Source organism: Mesocricetus auratus, unplaced genomic scaffold (genome assembly GCF_017639785.1).
Source record: "Mesocricetus auratus isolate SY011 unplaced genomic scaffold, BCM_Maur_2.0 Super-Scaffold_100010, whole genome shotgun sequence".
Classification (NCBI taxonomy): domain Eukaryota; kingdom Metazoa; phylum Chordata; class Mammalia; order Rodentia; family Cricetidae; genus Mesocricetus; species Mesocricetus auratus.
This window is the reverse complement of record NW_024429194.1, coordinates 22,564,160-22,576,668: the sequence shown is the minus strand read 5'-3', so window position 1 is coordinate 22,576,668 and position 12,509 is coordinate 22,564,160. Positions and strand designations below refer to the sequence as shown.

The window sequence follows — 12,509 nt, the reverse complement described above, 5'->3', positions numbered from 1 at the left end:
GTGAAATTCAGATGCCTGATGCAGCAGGGCTTGAGGATCCAAGTTCTCCAAGATGTAGGTTATGAAGCCGTGAGCCCAGCAGGGAGGGGAGGGGCTTACAGAACTGAAGAGGCGGGGCTGAAGCCTCAGGATTGCTTGCCTGGTGATTAGGGCAGGTCTTTAAAATTATGAATAGCAGCTGGTCATGGTGGCGTACACCTTTAATCCCAGCTAGAAGCAGGCAGATGTCTGTGAGTTCAAGGCTAGCCTGGTCTATGTGGAGAGTTCCAGACAAACCAAGGCTGCATAGTGAAACCCTATCTCAAGACATAAACAAAACCAAAAGCAAGTAGTACTGACAAGGTGACTTGGGCATTTGCTGAGCAAGCAGAAGGACTTGAGTCTAGTCCCTTAGATTCCCTAAACAGGTTGGGTATGCCAGCACATGCCTAGAATCCCAGTGCTCGGGAGACAGTGACAGGAGGATTTTTGGAGTCTAACTGAGGTAGTGAGCTCCAGTTCAATGAGGAATGATGTAGAGAGATTAAGGAAGACACTCAAAATTAATGTCTGGTCTACACATTCTACAACCAGCGGGTCACCCTTTGTCACATAAGGAATTAAAGCCTTGCCTGAGCTACATAAGACCCTGTTAAAAACTGAAACCTGATGTGGAAGGCCCTTTTGTATGCTGCAAATATGTGTTGCTTTTATTGGTTAATAAATAAAGCTGTTTTGGCCAATGAATGGTCAGGATTTAGGTAGATAGGAATTCTAAACAAAGAGGCAGGGAAAAGAAAGACAAAGGAGAGATGTCATGTTTAACTGCTGAGGAAGCATGAAGCCTGGGATCACCTGTAAGCTAAGACTACATGGAGATAAGCAGGTTAATAGAAATGGGTTAATAATTAAGAGAGAGCTAGCCAATAAGAAGCCTGAGCCATTGGCCAAACAGTTTATAATTAATATAAGCCTTTGTGTGTTTATTTGGGACTAAACCGCTGTGGGACCAGGTGGGACAAAAACCTTCATCTATAGAAACTGACAATAAAAACAGCCATGGGAACACCAAAGAGTGCTAGTAATTCCGAGAGTTACATACATAAGAGCCATGACACTCTAAAAGCCATAGAGAAATTCTGGCTTCAGGACCCCCTTACTGAATGAGCACTAGAATATGGTTAGGACCCTTGAATGGAAAATTCACTTTTTGATCCCTCAGCATAGAACAATACTTCAAAGTCATCAACTTTTTCCAACAGTGATGTTTGCCTGTTTTTTATTGATTGGTTGTGTTTTTTGTTTGTTTGTTCTTTGTCTGGTTTGGTTGTTTTTAATAACTTTTCCTGGGATTTCTCTTCCCCGTCTGGATGTATAAAAGCACTGTGTTCTTTGAACACAGCTATGGAATCTGTGCTTGGTGACTGTTGTCTGCTCTAATCTTCTACTCTTTACTCTCACAAAACCATCTCTATTGAGAAATGCTCCTTTTTTCTTTCCTTTCCTTTCATAATTTTTTGGACAGTCTTTCTACATAGCTCTGACTGTCCTGGAACTCACTGTGTAGACCAGGCTGTCCTTGAACTCTCACTGAGAACCACCTGGCTCTGCCTCCTGAGTGCTGGCATTAAAGCTATGCACCACTGTGCTTGGCTGATGACTCTGTTTTCTGAGCCTGCCATCTTGCAAAGCGTTGGGTCAGTGATCAATTGCCTTGAACAATTTTCCTTTGACAAGGGGCTAGTGTATTGAACCTTGATGGTGTTCAAATGGCTTTGATTTGAGCCAGCTTCTCCTACACAACTAATGTGCTAAAAAATTAGATAAAGTCAGAGGATGGTTGACAGGCCCCCCTTTCTTTAAAGTGAAAGAAATGTTGACATTGATAGAAACATCTTTATGAAAGTTTAAGAAGTAAGATCAAGCCCTTCAAGCCTGTTGAGGGGGATCTGCCCAGGGCTGTACTCTTCTCTCCAAATTTGTTCTGTGTTTGCTCCAGGATTGATGAAGTTTCCTTCATGTACATGTGTGGTGGTGAACACTCATTGCCATCTTGACAGAATCTAGAATCTCCTAGTGTACATCCCTCTGGTCATGTCCATGAGGTATGATTTAGATTTCATTGATTGGGTAGAAGGGCCCCTGTGGTCAGCACCATTCCTTAGGCTGGGGTCCTGTACTAAATAAACAAGAGCATGAGTTGAGCATAAGCATTCATGCGTCCTTACTTCCTGACTGCAGACACAGTATGACCAGTCGCCTCAAGCTCTTGCCTCCATGCCTTCCTCATGGACCATACCTTTGAGCTATGGTGAAAACAAACACTTCCTTAAGCTGTTTTTGTCTGGTACTTGGTCACAGCAATGAGGAAAGTCATTTCCCTTAGTTTGAGATCTTATGTTTTCTTTTTTTTCTTTTTTTCTTTTTTTTTTGGTTTTTTGAGACAGGGTTTCTCTGTATTGTTTTGAGGCTATCGGTCCAGCCCAGCCTCGAACTCACAGAGATCTGCCTGCCTCTGCCTCCCGAGTGCTGGGATTAAAGGCGTGTGCCACCATTGCCCGGTTGCCTGGCATTGTTTTAACAGACTTGTCACTGTGGCTATTACGACCTTCTCTGAGCACAGCTATAGTTCTCTCTCTCTCTCTCTCTCTCTCTCTCTCTCTCTCTCTCTCTCTCTCTCTCTCTCTCTCTCTCTCTCTCTTTCTGTGTGTGTGTGTGTGTGTGTGTGTGTCCTGCATCTCCTGGTTTCAGACTCAGCTCAGCTCTTATCTTTCTGCTTTTCTTTTTTGGATGGGAGTCTCATGTAGCCCAGGCTGGCTTCCAACTCATTATGCAGTTGAGGATGACCTTGAACTCTAGTTCCTCCTGCCTCTACCTCTGGAGTGCTGGGATTGCAGGGTTGCTCCATTTGTGCAGTATTTTTTCTTGCTAGACAAACACTCTACCACTGAGCTTCTACCAGCCTGTGTAGTCATTAGTAAACGGCAAAGCAGTGATCAAGCCCCTGGACTGCGCCCTCCAGTCCTCTCCATTAGAGGCATTGCAGTTCTTGGTCATGTCTGTTCACCTACTGTGCCTGGCTTAAGGTAGAGACAGCCAGAGACCCTTGCTCACCTCCAGAGTCACACCTGAGAGATGTGCTTGACCTTCTGAAGAGGATAAGCATGTCTCTTCAACATCAGGAAGAGGGCATAAAAGATTAGAAATGCTGTAAAGAAGGCATAGCTGTCAAACGTATATGAAATTAGCAGCACGAGCTGTGAAATGTAAGTCACAGACTGTCTAAAAATAGGAAGATGTTCAGAGGTGAAATCCAGCCTCCACAGCGGAGGGCCTTGAATCTTCTGATGCTCTAGTCCCTTCACTGGAGGTCCGCACAATGGGTAGTCCATTTGGAGAACTCAGCTGGTATCCACATGGACACCTGGCACGGAGAAGACTTATGCTTTTGTATGCTCCTTGCTAGGCAAGTGGTCTTCACCTCAGTGGGCAGTAGAAGCATTAGACAGAGGCCAAGGAGTCCTGTGTGCTGGATAGTTTATGTCAACTTGACACAAGCTAAAGTCATCTGAAAGGCGGGAACCTCAATATAAAAAAAATGCCTTTGTCAGATCTGTCTGTAGGCTAGCTTGTAGGGCATTTTCTTGGTTAGTGATTTATGGTGGAGGTCCCAGCCCATTGTGGGCGGTGCCTTCCCTAGGCTGGTGGTCCTGGGGCCTAGAAGAAAGCAGGCTGAGTAAGCCATGTGAGCAAGTCAGTAAGCAGCACTCCTCCATGGCCTCTGCACCAACTCCTGCCTCCTGGTTTCCATCCTGTCTGAGTTCAGGTCCTGTCTTCTTTTGACGATGAGCAAGTGATATGAAGTATAAGCCAAGTTAACCCTTTCCTCCTCATGTGGCTTTTGGTCATAGTGTTTTCACAGTAAAAGAAACCCTAAAGACACCCGGTTACTCAGACCATTCCTTGGGACACTAAGACAGGGTTTTGTGAGAGTCCTGGTCTGCCTAGTCTTGGGCTACTATTAATCAGTTGGCATAGGTGTGTCTCGATAATTCAGAAGTGGAGGATTCTAGGTCCCAGCCTCTGTTAAAAATGTGCGTGTGTTCAGAAATCATGTGCAAGACTCATATGAGTCCCACTCAGGTGGGGACAAAACCTACTTTGGCCTACCTTCAAGTCTATATAGTCAATGCCCTCTGGGTGACCATGGTGAACAGTAAGAGCTGATGGCTCTTCCAAGCTCCTGGAAAAAAATCAGATATGGCCTCAAGGATCCAGGATCTGGGATCATGCCTTTTGCTTTTCCTTTTTAAGTTGGTTTTGTTTTGTAAAAATAAGCTGTAGGATGTAGCATGTAGCCCAGTGTCTTGAGCATGCACCAGGCCCTGAGTTCTAGCCCAGCATGACCAATAAACAAGTAAATGACATTTTAAAAAATCTTTTTAAAAATGAACCTAATTTAAAAAACCTTTTTATTATGGAAAATTTCAAATGCACTCAGATAAACAGAAAAGTATGAGGAACTCCCAAAACGTGCTCCCCACGCCCCAACAGTCCTCAGCTCAGGGCCTGTGTTTTATCTCCACTTCCTCCCACTCCCTCCTCCTGAATTATTTTGGAGCAAATGTTGGACATCATCTTGTCACATCCAAAATATTCCAGAATGTCTCTCCAAAAGATGCAAAGACTTACATATGGCTGAAAAATAACTGTCATGTCATGAGAATGTCCAAGGAAATATACAATCATTTCTTAACGTCACAAAATATCAGATCTGCATTCAAAATTTCATCTTCTAACTCTTGAGAAACTCATCCACCCCCATTCCAAATTCTCTCCCTACCTCCAATGCTGGGTCCACAGTGTGCTGGCTGAGAAAAAGAAATTTTTAAAGAGTTTCTACATTGCAATTGGTTAATACTACTTCTTACGTCTCTTGGGGCTTGTTTACATTTACACTTTTGTTGTATTTTATTTTAAGGAACTTTCTTACTATAAGACTCTCTTGTAGCAACAACCCAAACAAGCAAGGATGAACAGGCTGCCCCCAGAGAAACTGTTTGTGCCATTTGTGTGTTTCCATGGAAACATAGTTTGGACTATGGAACCTGGTCTCTGCCCAGCTTTAGAAATTCACACTCACAGTGCCACACTTGAATCTTTGGTGGCACTGGAGAATTCATGGCAGTGGTCATGTTTGAGATGGATCAGTGGATGGTAGTCATAGTACTTGCTAACCTCTCTACCTAGTTAAGTTACATAAGCAATAAACTATTGCTGGGAGCGGGCAGGAAGGGTGAGACTCTTTGGTGGTGTAGCAGCTTGCATGAGGGACTCCAGTGATGCAATTTTATGAGTTGTGTCCCATCCTGGGACAGGATATGCTGTGATGCTCTTGTCTGATGCTCCTGTGTTCTTGCAAGCAACCCCTCACCCATGCTCCTGTACAAAACCCCAGTAAATCATGGATCACCACGCTGCACTTGGCAGAACCATTTCTTTGGTCAGCCTATGCCCTCTGTTTCTCAGGCGAATAGACATACACTCTTCTGGAAAAGTCACACAATACAGATTCTAATTATGGTTTGTCATAATTAGCTCAACAAATAGAATCGCCCTTCCAGTGTCCCTCTGGAAAGTGCAGTGTTTTACCATGACTGTGTTTCTCCCTGTCACTTCACCCAGTGTCATTGTAACTCCCACTGTTTGATGGTGCATGGAAGAATGCTGGGAAAACATGCTCAGGTGAGCAGAAGACAGTTCTAGAACCTGAGGATAGGGACTGACTGTGAAGATGTGATGCATATCCCATATCAACACCACCCAAGCTTCTCAGAAATGAGAGGCCTGTGGTTCTTGCAGCCATTCTGAAGATCCCAGTCCTCGAATCTGCAGCCTGGAGCCCCTCCTGTTCATACCTCCAGACCTGGCTTTTTTCCTTGTGCACATTGCCATTGGTGTTCTCTTGTGTGTGAGCCCCAGAGCCTAATTGATGACACTATATACCCTGTGTGAGACCCAGAGCCTAATTGATGACACTATATACCCTGAGGGTTGCCTCATTCTCCTGGCCTTTTTTTCTTTCTTAAAGGATTATTTTTGCCTGTGTGTGAATATATATCATGTGTGTAGGTACCTGGGGATATAAGAATAGGGCATCAACTCTACACTGGTACTGGAGTTGCAGACAGTTTGTAGCTTCTTGAAACCCAACCATCTCTTTACCATGGAGACATCTCTCTAGCCGCTCACTTTGGGTCTTACAAACATAGGTCCCACTGATGAAGTGGGGATGGCCCATTAACCTTGCCCCCTGTTCCTTTAGCTAATCAGCATAGAGGTGGATATGTGACCCAAAAGTCAACCCAATTCTTTCCCTTCACAGGTCTTTTTTCTCCAAGAAATGAAAAGGAAGTTCTCATTGACTGTGGAGAGCATGGTGAAAGGTCATGTTGGAAACGGTTGTCATTTTGGTTATGGGCAAACAGAGAAGAAGCTGGGCTGAAAGAAGAATCAAGAGAACATAGCAGTTCACAGGAGAAGCAGGGAGGAAGGGCCCCAAAGAAACTGATCAAGTATTTCTGGTTCCTGCTGCTGTTGCTTCAGCTCTCGTGAAGACTGGCTTCGTTTCTTAGACTTAGATTCTTTGGGATTCCAGGACTTTTCTATGATTAATCACTTAAGCGAGTTTGAATAGGTTTCTGATTTTTGCAACTGAAGCAGCCTGTGCCAGGGAACGAAACGTGGATGTTTAGCTACAGTGGCTACTTCAATTCAACTTTGCCGTCAAAGACTTCCTTGCCAGTATTGTATGGCAGGAAAAACAAGAGCCCTGAAGGTTGAAAAGAAACAAGACTGTATTCACAGTGGGTAAGAGTCTATGCTTAGAAAATCCAAAGTGATATACAAACAGAGCAAATAAGCAAATCTGTCAAGATCATAGAATACTAAATAAACTTACAAAAATTAGTTACATCTCCCCATTAGTCAAGCTAATTGTAGTTTTATGCACTACAGATATGTTTCGTTCATCAATAAATAAGTTAAAAATAGACATACAAAAACTAGCATATAAAATAAGATAAAAAGCAAAGAAAGATCTAGGGACAAATTTAATTAAAATACATATAAAGCCAGGCTGGAGAGATGGCTCAGTGAGTAAGGCACTTTCCACTCAATCTTGAGGACTTGAGTTCTGATACCCAGAATCCATGTAAAACCAGATACAGTGTTATACATCTGCAATCCCAGTGCCTCCACGGAGAGGAGGGAGACAGAGACAGAAGAATCCATGCAAGCCATCATTGTAAGCCATCACCATAAGCCATCACCATAAGCCATCACTACAAAACAGTGAGCAGGCTAGCTAGCCCAATTTACATAGTGGTGAACAAGAGATCCTCAAACAAGGTAAAAGGCAAGGACTGACACTCCAGCTTGTCCTCTGACCTCCACAGGAACACTGCAGTGCACATACCTACAGTCACACACACGAACACACATATACTCAAGAACGTACATGCATATATGAACAACACACATAAGGATTAAAAATATGTATCAACACTGACTTAGTTTTTAAAACATCTAAATAGAGGGGATATATTCATAACTAAGTAAGTTGGGATATATTCATGGGCTGAATAATTTAAGGAGTCAAGGATCCCCAAATTTATCTGTATAATACAATTTCAGCTGCAAATCCTAACAGACATATTTTTGAGAGTAGAAATTGACATCCTGATTCTAAAATGTATATGGGAACACAAAATCTAAAATAGGCCTGTCTTTAAAAAGAATGATGTAGGAGGGCTCACACTACTAGATTTTAAGCATAAAGCTACAGAATTTAAGACAGTGTGGTAATGGTATAAGGATAGTCAAGAGATCAATGAAAAATCTAGAAACAAACCCACCTGTGTGCACACAGCATGGTGACTTCTTTAAAAGCATCAACGAGCCAGCCATAGTGGCTCGTACTTGTAATCCCAGCTCTTAGAGGGCTGAAGCAGGAGCACCATGAGTTTAAGGTCAGTCTAGACTATGCAGTAAATTCAAGGCCAGCATGGGTTATATAGTGAGACCCCAGTCTCAAACAAAAATGAAACACAAAAGATAAAAAGTAAAACTGAATAAGTGACAAGGCACCAATGTCATTCATTGACAGGAGCCAAAGGCAGTTTATATAAATGGTGCTAAAGCAGCCAGATAGCCATATGGACCACAAGATAGAGATGCAGAAGATAGAGATGTTAGATAGCAAAAACAATGATGAGCAATGAGAAAAGACTATTGGTAAGTTAATGCCATCAAAATTTAAAATGTACACTCATTAAGACAGGAAAATCATGATACACGGGTAGAAATGTTTGCAATGTGCGTCTTGGGACAAGAGTCTTTTCTTTTGTTTTGGATTTTTTGGGCCAGGTCTCACTCTTAGCTCAGATTGCCTTGGAACTCACTATGTAGGTCAAGGTGGCCTTGAATCCACTGTCATTCTCCTGCCTCTAAGTCCTGATTACTAGGATTACAAGCATGATCATCATGTCTGGCTTGGCCGTGGTTTTTTACTTGGCATATAAAGAACTACAAACATAAAAATAAGCAAGCAATGGGCAAATGGCCTGAATGGGCACCGCCTGAAAGGAGGTGGAGAGCCAATGAGACCACTCAACCTCATGGCCATCAGGTTCACCATTGAGAAACCACAATGCATTAGAGTGAAAACCAGGGAACAGACGGACAGAAACAGACCAGACATGAAAAGATGCCTTTCCCAATGTCCTTGACACCTGACGGGGTGTCATGCAAAGTGGTTTTATTCAACGAGATGTAAGCAGTGTCGGTGGGATGGCCTTCAAGGAAGCCTCTTAAAAGACGGGCAAAGAGCTGACAGAAACCATTCACCCCTTCCCTTCTCCCTCCTGAATTGTAGCTGTGATGGCTGGAGCTCTGGCAGTCATCCTAACAGAAGACAGCACAGCTACTAGAAAGAGCCTAGATCCCTGAAGGCATGAAGGAACTTCAGTCAACATCTTCAGGCTTCTTTTACCCAGAAGTCAATTAGACACCCACTGTGAGGAACAAGGACTGTGCTAAATAGTTTTATGTCAAGTTGACTAAAGTCATTTGAGAGGTGGGGAACCTCAATAAAGAAAAATACCTCCAGGGCTGGAGAGATGGCTTAGTGGTTAAGAGCACTGGCTGCTCTTCCAGAGGACCAAGGTTCAATTCCCAGTATCCAGTTGGCAACTCACATCTGTCTGTAAGTACATTTCCAGGGCTTCTGACACTCTCACACAGACATACACACAGGCAAAATACCAATGAACATAAAATAAAATTGAAAAAAAGAAAAGAAAAAGAGAAAAATAGCTCTATAAAATCTGGCTGCAGGCAAGTCTGTAGGACATTTCTTTAGTTAGTGTCTTATGGGGGAGGGCCCAGGTCATTGTGCATAGTGTTGCACCCAGGTTGGTGGTCCTGGGTTCTATAAGAAAGCAGGCTGAACAAGCCAGTAAGCAGCACCCCTCCATGGCCTCTGCATCAGCTCCTGCCTCCAGGTTCTTGCCCTGTTTGACTTCTTGACTTGACTTCTGTTGATGACAAGCAGCAATCTGGAAGTGTAAGCCAAATAAATCCTATTCTCCCCAAGCTGCTTTCAAATTGCTTTTGACCATGATATTTTATCAAGCCATAGTAACCCTAACTAACACAAGTAGCTAAATTCAGTTCTAACTGGTACAATACCCAAATACCCTACAAATAAGAACGCAATGAATATATGGAAATCCCATCACACTACAGCACACTGTATGACTGGCTGGTCTGCATATGTGTAGAAAACTATTTAAAATACAGGTGTTTGTGATAAATGAGTAGACAGCAAATAGAATGAATAGTAAGATCTGTTTTATGGGGGAAGTATACATAAAATGCACAGGAAAGAGACCAAACACAGGCGCAATTTATTAAAACCTCTCTAGGGTGGTGGCACCATAATATTTCTTTTCTATTCCTCAGTATATATAATATATCCAAATTCCTATTTTGTGATAGAATAGATAGTTTTTACAAAAGGAAGCTGTGAATTAAAAAGCACACACAGAAGCAATCAAGTCATTGTAAGAGAAATTAAAGCAAGCAGTTGTGAGTGTATTCAAGTGATAAAGTGATAGTCTATTATGTAGGAGCCCTGAGTTTGATTCCCAGTACCACATGAACCTGGTGGGCTGGTGCATATCTGTAATCCCAGCACTAGGGAGATAGCAGCAGGAAGATCAGGAGTTCAAGTCATGGTTCAGCAGGTAAAAGTGCTTGCCTTGCAAGCGAGACAACTGAGCTCAATCCCTGGGCACACAGTGGAAGGAGAGAACTGACTTCTGAAGATTGCTTACACGGGAGTGCTTGTGCGTGTGTGCGTGTGTGCGTGTGTGCGTGTGTGCGTGTGTGCGTGTGTGCGTGTGCGCGTGTGCGTGCGTGCGTGTGTGCGTGTGTGCGTGTGTGCGTGTGTGCGTGTGGGTGTGTGTGCGTGTGTGCGTGTGCGTGTGTGCGTGTGTGCGTGTGTGCGTGTGCGTGTGTGCGTGTGCGTGTGTGCGTGCGTGCGTGTGGGTGTGTGTGTGTGTGTGTGTGGGTGTGTAATTGTCTCTGGCTGTATAGTGATTTTTTGAGACTCTGGGCTATATGAGACCCTGTCTCAAATCAAAACAAAATAACATAACAACAACGACAAAAGACTCCCTGCAGCTCTGAGAAGACCTGGTGGTGTGGGACCCTGCCACGCCCTTCAATCCCAGAACCTTCTAGGCTTGCATGGCTCACCTGGCTTCCTGGGCTCCTAAGATCCTCTGTGCTGCTGTTCTCCAGGGAGGCATTCTGCCCTGGGGCAGATTCAAGGCCAAGGGCTCATTTACAGATTTCCCATTTTCTGCTGAATCTGTGGCATTTAAAAGATGAACAAGTTAGAAAATATGCATCTCTCCCCTTTCAGGCAAATCTATGAGTGACAGTAGTGACTGTCACCCCAAGGAGAAGGTAGAGTGAAGGAGGCTCCTCCTCCCACTCCCAAAGAGATATTTGCTATGCCTAGTATGGTACTTGATGGCCTGGGATGCCATTGCCCTGGAGGTTATAACTATGATGCCAGCAACTTCATATATGTATGCACGCATGGGCAGAGGGGTGGGAGAAAGAGATAGGTGGGGGAGGGGGTATTGGAAACACAGCAGCAAGCTCACAGGCAAGCCTGGCTGAGGTTTAGTGGACCACAAAGCTTCCATTGTGAGCTGGCCTCTCCTAGACAAACACTTGTAGCTTGTCAGGATCTCCAGAGTCCTAATCAATGGGTAATCACACCAGTTCTAGAATATCCCATCACCCCAGTGGGCAAGTGATACTGTCACTGTTCCAGGGCTCACAAGGGGCACGTTGTCAGCAGACGAAATGGGGGAAAGCCCTGTGCCTTCGAGCTCCAATCTGCTCGTGGTGAACCCAGAGTGCCTGGTGTCTTCTGTCCTTAGGGCACAGGTCAGAGAAGCCTGATGGCCAAGAGCATGTTGCTTGCTCCTAGTGCCACCACCATCCTCTCCGTGAAGCAGAGCTGGGGTTCCTGCTGGACCGTGGGTCGAGGAATCTCAGACAGCACTGGACCGTTAACTCCAGAGAGGAGGGAGAAATCATGTTAACCGACTTATCTGTGGGCTGAGCACCAGTGGCACCGTTGTAGGTGACAGGGAAGGGGGTGACTCTGCTTTAGTTTCCATTTGTGTCCTCAGGTTTGACTCAGGGAAGCTACAGGCTCTCTTCTTATCCGGTTGTTTCCCTCCCCACCCTTGTCTAGGACACAGCCCTGTTCTGGATGAAATGTCCCCAGAGGATCACATGTTAAAAGCGTTGTCTCCAGCTGGTGGCGCTATTGGGAGCTGGTGGACACGGGAGAGGTGGGGCCTGGGAAAGAAGCTGGTGGTTGGGCTTTCTCCTAGAAAGCTTATCTTTCCTTAGACACCCCCCCCGGTTTCTTCCTGACCCCTCCAGCATACTTGTCACCATTTAGATACCCTGCCTCCTCATCTCTGGCCAAAGCAGTAGAGCCTGAAAACCCTGACTTAACCCTCTTGCAGCCATGAGCCGGAATGCACTCTTCTTCCTTCCAGTTGGTTTATCTTGAGTATTTTGTTGTAAAAATGGAAAGCTAATGAATATACCCACCTTCCCTCCCACCACAGAAGGACCCCCGTGGCCCCAGATCTTGCAGTTATGTGTATTTTTCTACACCCTACACTCCTGCTCTAGCCAATGGGCAGTCACTGTCCACAAGAGGCTCTTGCAAGCTTAAGATATGATGCCTGGGGCCATAGAAATGCATTTTCCATTTCATTCAGCTTAATTTAAACCCAAATGTGAAAACAGAGCGGTGATTTGATGATGGGAAAACTCAGAATATTTGGAACAATTTGGGTATGTAAATTTACTTTTTTGATTGTACATTTTATGAGATCTAAATCCAGATCAAGTATTTATTTCCAGTGAGG

The 12,509-nt window shown here is 44.3% G+C and overlaps 1 protein-coding gene across 1 annotated transcript in view; it reads right to left on the bottom strand.

The window, feature by feature from the left end:
• Ngef (neuronal guanine nucleotide exchange factor) overlaps positions 1 to 12,509 on the bottom strand; it is a 92,751-nt gene that overhangs the window by 51,232 nt on the left and 29,010 nt on the right. Inside the window, exon 3 of the mRNA XM_040753086.1 lies at positions 10,801 to 10,915. Within this exon, the coding sequence (XP_040609020.1) occupies positions 10,801 to 10,915 (115 nt within the window). The remainder of the gene's footprint in view (positions 1 to 10,800; positions 10,916 to 12,509) is intronic.